This window comes from Dermacentor variabilis, chromosome 1, assembly GCF_050947875.1.
Source record: "Dermacentor variabilis isolate Ectoservices chromosome 1, ASM5094787v1, whole genome shotgun sequence".
Taxonomy (NCBI): Eukaryota; Metazoa; Arthropoda; class Arachnida; order Ixodida; family Ixodidae; genus Dermacentor; species Dermacentor variabilis.
In genome coordinates, this window is record NC_134568.1 from 27,814,544 (window position 1) to 27,828,198 (window position 13,655).

A 13,655-nucleotide genomic window follows, 5' to 3' on the forward strand; every position below is an offset into this window, starting at 1 on the left:
TCGACGGATTGCACCGCGTTCGCTTGAGCAGAACCTCTCCGGAAAGTCTTGTCTCGCCGGTGTGGGATACCGAGCAGTATGCGTATGGTTGGTTCTCAGTGGGCCAAGCATCTCATGTTTTCTTCGATATTCCTTCCGTAGCCACATTAGGTGCCCAAAGTAGGCATTCGATTGTGGCCAACATACTTTCCTATGCGTTTTTTCATTTCGGTGCCTCCGCCCCACAGAAGAAAAAAAGATACTTTGTTGCGGCGCAGCGAATCGTCGCATGGTGAAAGTTCGATTTTGTAGCTTCTTCCTTTGTGGAAAGTAATGAACCACGGGACGCTTCAGTTGCCGGACACTCTTATATTATTGCCATAGCAATTATATGGACACTCCAGGCGCATTCCTGCCGTCGCCGTCGCCCTCATGTTTCGTATAAAGTCCAAGGTTGATAACATTGTGACCGCGCGCCGCATGCTGTATGTGCGAGTGAAAGCGTAAGTGTGGGGTGGTGGGGTGGAATGGGTGAGCCGACGATGGTGGCTCAGTCGTGTGTGCGCAAAGGAGAAAAGCGGGGAGCAAGCGCGCCGCCTTCCGTCGCGCGCGATACATCGGGGAGAGTGGATGGAATTGGGGCGGAATCTAGGATTCTGTGAGTCTGTGATTGCGCAACATGTTTATTTGCCTTGTTTCACGCATTATATACAACGACTTTTTCTTGGATATGTAGATTTAAAGTAGATTTATTGGAGACTTATACGTATATTTAAATATCTTGTTGCGAGGTTTCGTGTATACGTGCAGTGAAATTTGTTTCCAGTGACACTTTTTGCCCTTTATCAAGCTGTACCTTCGCAGTTGTATATCCCGTTGTATCTTCGCATTTCTAATGTACGAGTGCGAGTCAAATGAAAGTAAGCCTACCCACCCCGTGCAATAATGGTTTGGTTCATTATCTGCGAGGCATGCGCGTAACAAAGCGGCATCTCTCATTTGCAAAAGTAGTACGCATGTGTGAGGATAAATGTTCTTTAATGCTCTCATACACTGGCTTGAACATGGTTGTGTGACATAACGGACACCCCAAAAGCTGAACAGCGTGGTGTCGCGAAGTTGTTGACAGCTGAAGGTGTTTCCCAAAAAGAAATTAATCGCCGTATGGCTGCCGTGTACGTTGAACATTGCATTTGATTGGCCACTGTGAAGCGTTGGAGCAAACGGCTCAAAGAAGGATGGGAAAGTTGCAACGACATTCCAAGACCGGGCCAAAGCCATCGTGCAACCACACCCCACACAATTTCAAAGGTTGATGAGCTGATGAGACAAGAATGGAAGATAAGCATCGATGAACTGAGTCACGGCTCGGTTCACGCCATAATTCATGAGCACCTCGGTTATCGGCTCTTGTGTGCGCAATGGATGCCCAAGATTTTGATCCACCGCCAGAAGACGGGAGAAGTTTGGCGCTGCTTTGGCTAATCTGATCCGGTATCACGATGAGGATGACGACTTCTTGTTTGCTATTGTGATCGGGGGCGAACCATGGTGCCACTACTACGAGCCTGAAACACGACGGCAAAGCTTACAGTGGAAACATTCGAATTTACAACGGCCAAAGACCGCAGAGGCCGTCATTGTCGCCGGAAAGGTGTTGTTGACTTTCTTTCGATCGTCAGGGCCATTTCTGATAGAATTTGCGCAATCTTGAGAGGCTATCAATTGTTTTCGATATTGTGAAACGTCGGAACCACTGCGTGTCGCAGTCAAGAACAAACTACGTGGAAAATTGACGAATTGGGTCATCTTGTTCCACTACAATGTCCGTCCCCACGTCGCTGATGTGGTTAATACAAAACAGGCAAAGTTCAAGTGGGAAACGCTGCAACATCCGCCATACAGCTCAGACCTGTCTCCTTGCGACTTCCACATTTTGGGGCAACCGAAAAACAGCTCAACGGAACCAGATTCGTGCCTGACGATGACGTGAAACAGTCAGTTACAGATTTTTGAAGCAGCAATAAGGAGTTTCATCAGACGGGAATCACGCGACTCGTTAGTCAATGGGACAAATGTCTACATTTTCATGAAGACTACATTTAAATAAAGTACCCCGTTTGTCATATGTTAGCATTGGCCCACATTCATTTGACTCGCCCTCGTACAGCTTGCAGCACTCCTGCTTTTTATACGTGCTCTCTGTTGCGACTACAATTTCGGTGCAATTACTCCTGATTCACGACCGGTGACACCTGCTCCTGCGTAATACATTGGAACAAATGACAGCGTCATGGAGATTTTACACTGGCCATTGCATATATACAAGCATGTAAACACGGTTCTTGAATGACAAAGTTTCATTAACATATTTGTCCTCAACTTGTTCATTTCATGGCCTTTACCCGCCGTGGTTGCTCAGTGGCTATTGTGTTGGGCTGCTGAGCACGAGGTCGCGGGATCGAATCCCGGCCACGGCGGCCGCATTTCGATGGGGGCGAAATGCGAAAACACCCGTGTGCTTAGATTTAGGTGCACGTTAAAGAACCTCAGGTGGTCAAAATTTCCGGAGTCCTCCACTACGGCGTGCCTCATAATCAGAAAGTGGTTTTGGCACGTAAAACCCCAAATATTATTATTATTATTCATGGCCTTTTCATTGTTCATATCAGCGACATGCACTGCTTTCCTGGTTTAGAACTGATATAGTTCTAAAGTTCGTGTGATATTTTCTTTACTTATTAAATAGACAAAAAACATTGAAGCATTGATATCAGTTACTTTGGGCACAATTTTTAGCACATACAAAAATATTCTTTTATGAAAAAATACATATTTTACTTGTTTGGACAGTGCCTAGCGTTCGAGAATTCGTTTGGAGCATCTTTGGCAATGGTAATGCAGTTATTATTCATGTATTTGATCCCTCGACAAATTGTTTAAGAGGAAGTTTTAGCTCGTGCCCTGTCCGACGCGGCCTATTCAAGTACATGTAAAACGCAGAAACGCTTTGCTGAGATAATCCTGCTAAACACTTTTAATGAAATTTGTTGCATTTGAGAGAGAAGGTAAATTATACTGTCTCTTGGAAACAGAATTTCGATTTACGGCCTGAATTTTGTATAAAATATTTAGAAAAATTTGAAATTTCGAAAAAAATAGAAGCACGGCTTTTACAAAATAGTAGCTATGCACCAAGAACAGATATCTCGGTTCTGTAAACGGCAACTATTAGAAAAGTCAAAGCGGACAAATTTGGTGTGTCAATTTGTATCTTACGTGAATTGGTTACGTTGTGTACAAGGGTTCTGCAAAAGGCGGATTTCCATAACACCAATTTTTTTTTATTTATGTTTAACATATCTATTTTGTCCGCTGTAGATGTACTATTAGATGCAATTAACAGAATTGTAATATCATTTTTCATTGTTGGGTTACTGAGCTTTAAACTTGATAGTTCCGTTTTCTGAAAATTTGCGATTTGGGCCAATTTTTAATAGAGAATTGACCACCCAAATGAAAATTTTGAAACCAACAGTCACTAGAATTGAAGTTTTTCTTTCAAATGCAACAAACATTGTCAACTTTGGTGCAGTTGTTGCGGGGACAAATGAATTCTCCTTCTACATGTATTTAAATGGCAGCACCCGAGCTAAAGCTTCTTCTTAAGGAGGAGGCCAGCTGCAAGTCCGCTTAAACATCCCCTCTGTCCTCCCTAGACCCCTAGGCCAGGGAAATATGCCGTCACACCTTCATCCAATAGGAGCGTCCAGAGTCGCCGAAGCATCCGCGTTTGAGGGCGAGTGTGCGCACAATCACTATGGCACCTTTGTTCACTGAACGCACAGAAAGGAGCGGAGCTTCGTAGACGGCGATTGTCACGTTTGACTCAAACTGCGCTGTCGTGCTGCGCTGTCGCGAGGCAGAGCAGCTCACTGCGGTCGACTGTTGAGGTAGACAATCCGCCTTCGCGCACTTGTGCTGCTTGTGACGGTCTCTCGTCGACAGATGGGCTTCTCGAGAGAAGAGGCTCACGCAGGCGGTGAGCCCGCTGGCGTAAAGAAAAAAGATGCGGGAAGCCCCGCTTGGACTCCATTTCCGGTGCTCCTTGTCCGCGCCGTTTCGAGATGGGAGGGGGGGAAATAATTTCTTTTTGGCGATAAATAACTCAACAACGGATAGCGCTTTTTAAATCGCGTAAGTTGCTTTAGCTCCGGCCCGCGGCGCCCCCGGACATACTGCTATTGCGACACTGGCCTCATGACCAGTAATTAAAAGGTAAGGTTAACGGTTTTAGCTAATTTGTAAGATTGCAGTGGCTACTCTTTTGTCCATTGTCCGCTGAAATTGACAGAATCGTCGTAGCGGTTAATAATCCTCCAGCCCCCCACCCCCACTTCCCACATAAACACACACACAATAAATGCACATCTCCGTTTTTAAATGTTTGCGCTAAAATAGAAACAAAGCATGAACCACCCAGTATATTACAGCATTTTGTGCTCTTTGTCACTGTTGTGGTCTGTCGGGACATTCGAGAGAGCAGGAAGCCGTACTGAAGAATGACTGGCCGACCACTATAATTTTGCGGACGCGTAATTCCTGAAATGCGCGCAATCACATGCGAAATAGGGGAAATTTATTTATTTACATTTCGGTTTACGAGCACTCGGCAGAACGACAGCGTAAAAGTGACAATAAATTTGCACAGTGATCAAGCAGCTGCGGTGTGCCGGTAGTCTTCACATCTTCATCCGCACTGTGAAGTGGTTGAGACAAACATCATTAGAAAGCAGTGGAAATATTAAGTAGAAATATAAAGCCGTGGTCTGCGTGACTGGTATACTTGTGCTCAGTGTTTGATAAATCTGGCGATACATACTGTACAGGGGTGGAAGATTTGCGGATGCACACAGCTAAACTGTCTAAATTGTTTTTATGTCTACGTCTGGTGAAGTCGGCATCATCTTTGTAAATGTACGTTTAATAAACTTGGATTCACATCTTGTGGCGGTTTGCAGTGAAGCAAGTGATATACATCGACCGCGGAGCTATTCGGTCGAGTGGGCTCCGTCTTTTCACCTCTCAGTGGTGGTGTGAGACAGAGCGTGACCATGAAGGTGACGTTCCCTTCACGCGGTATCACTGTTTGGATTGGATCTCGTTTTATGCGCAGTTGAGAGGGAAATGCGGTCCTAGCTGTGAAAGAAGGAACGGCATAGGTGTCCCTCAAAGGTGTACACAAGCTCGTTTCGAGCATTGTTCTGGCCATGTTTACGTGGTGTGCTTGATGCACGGTTCACGGAAATGAAATCACCCTTTGTGTGCGCCGCTCGCGGCCGGCAGCTCTGCGCTCGACCTGTGCTTAGTAAGACTTGTTCTCTGTCGAAACGCGAGTTCACAAATCTGGCCACGGCAGCTTCACTTATATGGTGCGAAACGTAGATATGTTGGCGTGCCATGCATACTAAAGAAACCCGAGAAGAGGAGAAAGGGACATACGTAAGTTAATACGTCGTTACTTGGAGCCTACTGTGTGCATAGCTTTGGATAAGCTTTAAGGCCGGTTCACGTGTACCCATAGGTGCAGCTGGCGTGTCCCGGTAGCAGTGCAGGGAAGTCGCAGAGCAGTGAGCGCAGGCACAACTCTCCGTGAGAAGCTGTGTGGTGTATGCCGAACTCCTCACCCCCAACTCGCAGTGACCACTGGACTACCTCCGCACACGCAGGTGTCCCGCGGAGACTCCTAGGCCCACGGCGCGCCGCCAAGGCGCGCTGTGTCCCGACTCCAACATCCAGCGTAGCGGCGCTGGCAGCAGGCAGTGGCCGCTGGGAGGAGCGGCGGCATCGGCGACCCTGGGCCAGGAAAGTGCTTCCCTGACGCACGCATCGGAACGGCGCCGTGTGTGTTGGCTGTTCGTTAGAGACCCGTCGCAGCGGACTCGAGCATTTGGCCCCGGCTGCACTTGACTGCGCGCAACTATAGGGCCTGATCCTACGCCGCCCGGCGAGAGCGCAACGTGTGGCCGGCGGCCCAGTAGGCATACAAAAAGAGCGCCGTCAACGGCGTGCTATACTCGTATAGTTTTCGCTTCTCCTGCTAAGTTATTCTATTGGTGAGTGTTTGGACTCCCGGCGTCCTTCTGACTCGGTGGGCATCCGTGCGCCTATAACGGCATAAGGGACGCCGTGATGGCCCTGTACGACGACGTGCGATTTGTGCTGTCGCACGTGCGCCACTCATTCGTGACGTGCGACGATACCGGCCTGTGCGAACTGGCCTTGCTGAGCGACGCCGACGTGCGCGCCGCCTGGCCACAGCAGGCGGCCTCCCAGGTGACCACCGACCTGGCGGCCGAAGCCGAGCAACTGCAGCTGCAGCAGCAACAAGAAATGAGCCAGTCCTACGACATCGTCTCCGAGATGGAGTTCATCGGCGCTCACCGCAGGTAACGCTGCCCGCGAGAGAAAGGGCAATGCCCGGAGTCCGCAAGCTCGGTAACCAACTCTTAACCACACGTCCTGCAAGCTCGCTTTCCGCGCACTCCAGTATAGGGAGGAGCTCAAACGTAGGCTCGCAGACGTGATGACACTGGAGTGGTGCGCTTCGCTGTCCGGACGACCTCCTTGACACCTGTTGGCGCGGGGCGGTGCTATCCCACAATAAAGCTCAAGGGCCGGCCGCAGGACGATGATGATGTGCCTGTTAGTAGAGATTTACAAATAGCAGGCCTGAAGTTAGCGGACGCTATGTGACTTGCGTACACTTTGCAACAGTTTGGATTCTTCGCATGTGCAACGCCGCGCGCGTTTTTTGTTTTTTCTTGGGTGCGCGAGTCTCTTGCGTCCGCTGTTTATGAAACTGGCTATCGCCAAATGCACTTGAAGATCAGCTTCTCAAAGGCTGCAAGTTGTTATGTTCGCGGCAAGTATGGTAAGCAGAATAGTGCAGTGGGAGGTGCGTGATGAAACCGAAGCTACGGAGAAATAGTGGCGCATTGCGAGCACGCACGAAAATTGAATGTTGTGGAAATTCCAAAAAAAAAAGCACTATTCAGCTGTTAGTATTAACGGAATCTTTGATGATCGTTCATTGTTTTGCTAGCCCCTGTGAAATGACAGCAGCGCGGGCGTTTCACAAAGCATCAAGCAAGCGCACCGCTCCCAGTCAGCCGGGGCATTATGGCGGTGGTTGTGGTATGGTGCCGGAAGCATCAGTCGCATGCATGCGTTTGTTGAAGCACCTGTAATCTTTGGGAAGTACAGCTATCGAAACTGGCATTTTCGTTCGCCTCTTCAACGATGCACGCGCCCTATCTGGGCCTGATGAAGACGTAGCATCGACCATAAAAGATTTAGCGAAGTTAAAACGGACGCTAAAAATTAAAAGATGACACTCTAAACTTGTAAAGTGTGCATTTAAAACGCCATTTTACTTAATTTCGCAGTAATGGATTTAATATTATACGAGCAAATAAACATTAGTATTTTTTTAAATTTCGCCATTCTTTTAATTATTTTTGTGTGAGGCGTTTTTATCCATCTGCGTGACTGAACGTGTACCACTAAGGCTGCGTGTGCTTTGAGTCTGACCCAAAGCACTCGAAAGCCGTGGCCCACAGGCGCGAAGGTCTTAAGACAGCCGGAAGCGAAGCGGGCACTGGCTTGACTTCACGGTGAATGACGTCACGACCGGTGCGTTTATATTGCGGAGAAGGGTGTACGTGTATGCTGCCGTCTCGTTAGCTCTTGGGTATCGCGCAGAAACGACTCTGCGTTGCTCCCTCTTGTCCGACGACAACGTTTTCGTGACTGTCTCTGTGCGATGCGTTCTATCGCACCAGAGAACGCTAGAAGCCTCCCCACGTGTTATAACTGCGCCTCGGCTCGATCCACTCCCCATCTGTCCTATGCGCGGCCATTTCGCAGTGCAGTGTTAGTTTTACGTGAACGGGAAGATGCGCGTGCGATCGAAAAAAGAAAAGAAAAAGAAAGCTTAGTTCAGATTCGAGAATACCGGCGCTCAGACGAAATACTCGGAAAAGAAGGACACACACAATGCAATGTACACATTTGCACATACTCGGTACACATTTTCTGTGTGTTGTATCTCAGCGCTGGTCTTCCAGAATTTGAACTGTACTTCAGCAACCTGTACAAGTTTCTACCCTACTGGAAGAAAAAAGGGGGGAATGCCTAGGCACGCGCAACCTGCGGTTAAAGTGCGTGTCTCCACTCTTGTGTCCGTAAACACCACAGCGCATTTCTCGCATGAAGGCTTGATATATGGAGAAAAATCGCTTGTTCCTGGCGTCACCATTTCCATAGCTTCTTCCTGGCGATAGTACCGCCAAGAGCGAATTCTGAATGCTACCGATGCCGCGATAAAGCTGAATTGCCTGTTTGAAATTGAGTGGCGCATTGCAAGACCTCACTATTTCAAATTGCATGTCCAAGCTGCGAGCGCAATTTAAGTTTTTGCCATGGCACCTATGCGGAATAGACTTTCGCTTTTGACGGCCTAAAGCGTCAATAACCGTGGCGAGAGCTTACTACGCGTCAGGGACGTAGTCTGCTTTCCGCTACTTGGTGGGTGCCTCATCAGTAATTTTATAACAAAGCGCTTTCGGACCTGATATTTTTTCTCTCCATTTTGATTGATTTACCCGCCTGTTCACGATTGGAAGAACGGTGCTGCTATAACTGGCTATAGCCCCCCTGCATCAACGCGCAGCCGTGACGGTCGCCCGAGCAAAATCAAAACTATTGAGGGAGTGCTAGCAGTTGAGGCTCTGCGTGTGCAATGCGTCTTTGTTTTTCTTGTTTGTACGTGTTTGGGCCAAAGTTTCTTGGTGAGCCGGCCTTCCACCGAAACTTGGAGCAGAACGTTTGCAGATCACAAGTTCCCCTGCCGCCCGACATTGTGTGCATCTGTCTGTCTCTCCTGCCGATGGTGCAAACAACAGGCGCTCCAACACGGCCCAGCGGCTCGAGCGGCTCAAGAAGGAGCGTCGGTTGCAAGGGAAGCTGCGTCACGTCGTCTGGAAGGACCAGCCTGCCAAAGAACTCACCGGTCAGTCTCTCTCTACACCTCCCCATGCCTTCTGCGCGCCGTTTCAGCTCGTCATGCGACACGTGAGACGATAGACGTCCATTTTCATGCTTTCGTGTACCTCTGCGACTGCTGGACGCGTTCCTTAGCTTTGTCCCGACTTCGGACACAGTGGTTTCTGTCCAGCTCACACTCGCTTCTCTCGCGAGGCCTTGAGACGCCGTGCAGCGTTTTTTTTTTTTGTATTTTTTTAACGAGGCAAGATGACCGGAGTGTTTTGGCACCGTTTTGTGAACTCCCAAGTTCTGTTAACCGAGCGTATTCAGCCTGGAGGCCCTGTTCCTCTCTGTTTTGGCTAGGCTTCAGAGTGTCACAAGTGAATACAGGGGTTCTGTCTCGACCGTTTTACCTTGGTCCGATTGTCTCGCTCGCGTTATTACGTGTATACTGAAAATTTCCGCACGCCGAGTTCACCGTACGCACGAGGTTTCAGCGGGAGCTGCGAATCCGAGGGAATTCTCGGGTTATGGCGAGAAGCGCGGCATTGCTGTTGCTATCCAGAACTGCTGCTTCGATGTTTTGCTTGCAGTTTTCTGCCGTATCAAGTGTTTTGTTCTTAACACTTCTGCGCGTAACTTTTCGTCCGATGAATCGCAGTTGTTTGCTTCCCAGGCACGACGACGAGCTCGGTTGCGTGTTATCCCAATTAGCTGCTTTGCGCGGAAGCACGCGGTCTCTTTGTCAGCCTGTCTTTCGTGGTCAGTCCCGCGTCACTTTTCAGCACTCGCTTGACGCCGTCAAAAACTTTCTCGGTCTTCGCCCCCCCCCCCCCCCGTTGCAGCCGTGTCTGTCTCTCGGCGGCCCGAGCGCGCATTATCTTGTTCTCGCCCGATTTAATCACTTTGACGCACTCCCCCGCCTCGTCCGTCGTTCGTGGTCGTTAGTTTGTTCTTTTCGCACAGCGTTGTCCTTTTGGCGAGGCGCGTCGAAAGAATTTCCGCTCCTTTTAACGCCTCGTGGCGTGTTTGTTCCTGGGAGCGGACTGCGTTCACCGCAATGTCGCGTAATGGGTTATCTTTACGGAATGGCGCCCCCTTTCCCGATTGAGTCGTCGGCTTGAAAGAACTTTTTTTCTTCTTTGTGGCAAAGGACGTGGGCGGGGAGGGAAGGAGAAAGTCTTCAATAGAGGCGCGGTGGGGTTTCTCTCTTTGCTGTGCGGCGTTTTGCGCATTATGGCAGGGTTGGGTGCTGGATCGAGCCCAGACAAGTTCTGTGGCAGGACTCTCTCGACAAAGTTTCCAAACCGCATGGATGGCCGTCAGTTTTATATTTGGACGGTGTCTGGTGGAGGGGAGTGTACGTAGTGGATGCGCGAACCGATGTCTCTTTTGACCAGGTCGGCTTAAATTAGCTTTCTCCATTGTGCCTTTATTTCATTTTCTTCTCTCTCTCTCTCTCTCTCTCTCTCTCTCTCTCTCTCTCTCTCTCTCTCTCTCTCTATCTATCTATCTATCTATCTATCTATCTATCTATCTATCTATCTATCTATCTATCTATCTATCTATCTATCTATCTATATCTATATATCTATCTATCTATCTATCTATCTATCTATCTATCTATCTATCTATCTATCTATACACAAAAAAATGGGAAAATTCGGCTTCCCGCCGTTCCTGCTTCTCAGTCGTTATACTATAAATTCAAACAAACAAAAATAAAACTTAAGTAAGAAAATGTATGTGACGCAAGAGCTATACGTGGGTGCGCTGGAATCGATTGCTATCGTGCTGAGGTAAATTTTTAAACATAGAAGCGGCTCTTGCTGAGCTCTCCGAGTGCATAGACCTTTCCTCAAACATATATGTCTGTAATGAAATTAACGTCGTCGCTGGTATACATTTGAATTGTCGTGTTCGTTTAGCTTCATACAAAACTGTCTGTAGTCGGTGACAGCCTAACAATAATAAGGTTATATCTACACCGTCCAACTAAAACAAAATTCGCATAGACGTGACAGCGAATTAGCTTCACTAATTTGCCCGACGGCAAGCTATTCCCCGTGTTTGAAACAACCTTTTTGTCCGTACAGATTGGTCATTGTGTCACCGGTTTCAGGATGAAACCATGAAAGTCTAGCCACATTTTATAGGGGATCCTGATGCCGCTGCCCAGCCAAAGGTAATGTTTTAGCTTCAAAAACTACCTTATATTTTATAGTTAGCCTAGCTTTTACCTTAGCCGACCAAAGTCATTAAGCTATGAGCGGACTCCAGCTGGTTCGGCTCTCTTTTAGAGATGAAGAGCAGGTGCAGTGCTTTTTTGTGGGGGGAGCTTTTGTATTTCTTTGGTTGTCACCGACTATAGAAGTTAGCTGTTATTCTTGAACCAAGTTAATCACTGTAAGTAAACGTTTGAACAACATGCAACTACGCATGGCGTCCGCGCAGTTATGTCGCAAGTTATTATGATTATTAGTATTAGTAGGAGTAGTAGTAAAAGCAAGAGTCAGATGCCGGAAAGTGCTTCTGGAAACGGCAAGGAAGAGAAGACGGAGGAATTTAATAATAATAATAATAATAATAATAATAATAATAATAATAATAATAATGATAAAATAGCCTTAGGTTACGATTGAAAAGAGTTAAGTGAGATATGATTTTCTGTGCCTATCATGGCTGTGACTCACCTGTTATAGCGCTCTGCACGAGTTCGATAAAAATAACGATGAAAGAAAGTACGGTAGGTGTGCAGGAATCGAACCAGTAAAGTCACGTTTGCCTTATCGGTGCGTCTGACTTCAGGTCATTAAAGCCGCACGAACATGGCTCGAACGAGCATGTGGGCTCACGAACATCCTTACGCTTAATTTTGCGTTTTGTTTTGTGATTAATGCTACGAAAACTACAATTCTGAAACGACATGTTGGTCGTCTCGAGGTGCGATGCTATGCCTGGCGTCTTTTGAAAATTGTTAAGCTCTTAGAATATTCCAGTCTATGCCTTGTATACTTTCTTCGTAATTTTTTTTTTTTTTATGCGCCAAAGTGCCGCTTCAAGACTATCGTACCTAAGTATGCGCATGCAATTTAGAACTTGTTCTCGGTTGCAATAATGCGGTCATGTGCGGATAGCCGCGTAGAATCTTGTTTCGTTATTTTTTTTTCTTCCTCCTGGCGTTTCCGCTTAGTTCTCTGTTTTGTGTTTACTTATTTAAGAAAAAGGCGCCAGTCTGCAGCGGCTCTTTGATCCCCCTTTGTTTAGATTACGGCGAATAGCAATTATGAGCCCTCGACTCCCGGATACTTTTGGAGTATCACGCATGATTTCGTGATAACCTCCTTCGGTACCCCTAAAAAAGAAACAAAGAAGAAAAAAAACGGGACAGTGACAAACTCCCGAACGAGCGGGTTTGCAATGTCGGAACGAGCGGGACGGCGGTGGAAAAAGAAAAGCAAAAAAATTGGCCAAGTCGCTGATGTACGTGTTGCAGATACCTGAGTTGTTGGTTCGTCCCGAGGCTGTTCCAGCTAATATGAGCAATGTTTTAAAACAAAGCAAAGCCATCTGTGAAAATTAAACCAACTGCATGTTGTTAGCAACCTCCGGAGAAACCTCGAATGTTTTATAAGAGTGTGGTAATTAATATTGGTTATTTAACTTTCCTTAAAATTAACTATAAGGCCGCAATATCAATGCAATGCTTGTAGAGCACGTTTGAAAACATCACACACTGTTATCGCCGCGTTTCCGAATGCGTAGGGTTTTTTTTTTTTTTTTTTTTTTTTTGCGTGGCCGCGAAACTAATTGATGGATTGATAGTCGGGTGGGCGGGCCTCCGCTTTGAAACGGGCCGGTGGGTAGCGCCACCAAGCTCTTGTTCTTATTTTGCGTAATGTCTTACCTGTCTTTAAACACACGGGCGCACACGCAGAGAGAGACATACACACAAAGAATTCTCAGCAACAGACTTTCCGAAACTGAGCTTCGAAAACTAAAGAGCTTACATTTAAGTTATCATAAATTGTACCTCTCCTGGTTTCGTTTTTTACCTCTTAGGTAGTTAGTTACTCATAGCAGGTTTATTTTCCATTGCCGCTCCCCAGGTAATTGTCTCAGCCTCTTTGGCGTTGCGTTTGACGTTCTTTGTTGCCACGTTGCTTACTATACCCGTCGCATACTTGCTGGTAAGCTTCATAGTTCCTTTCCTCCACTGTGAGTCAATGTCTTTCCTATACAATACCTGTAGAATGAAACGTCGCTTGCGCGCTCCAGCGGCTTTGTTTTAAGCGCGGAAACAAGAGCTGAAGAATGAAGGGAAAATCGGACATCCACCCGTTTGTAGCAATTGCTACAAAGGAAACCCATACGGGTTCCTCGAAAGAAAAGCTTCAGAGTTGAAGAAAAATTCGTCCTGGTCCGGGACTCGAACCCGGGACCACCGCCTTTCCGGGGCAGCCGCTCTACGATCTGAGCTAACCAGGCGGCTAGCAGATGCAGGGTGAAGTCGAATTTGTCGACAACACGAAGCAAAGGCAAGAGTTTTACGTAGTAGTTCTGCGGAAACCCGCAAGGTGGAGAGAAGTACGAATGAAGGGAAAATCGGACATCCACCCGTTCGTACC

General features: G+C 47.4%; 1 protein-coding gene across 3 annotated transcripts in view; it reads left to right on the forward strand.

The window, feature by feature from the left end:
- Sin1 (SAPK-interacting protein 1) overlaps positions 1 to 13,655 on the forward strand; it is a 136,707-nt gene that overhangs the window by 61,572 nt on the left and 61,480 nt on the right. For all 3 annotated transcript variants that reach the window (XM_075685914.1, XM_075685907.1, XM_075685900.1), the window contains 2 exons: positions 5,709 to 6,428; positions 8,946 to 9,052. In XM_075685914.1, coding sequence (XP_075542029.1) covers positions 6,172 to 6,428; positions 8,946 to 9,052 — 364 coding nt within the window. In that variant the 5' untranslated portion in view covers positions 5,709 to 6,171. The remainder of the gene's footprint in view (positions 1 to 5,708; positions 6,429 to 8,945; positions 9,053 to 13,655) is intronic.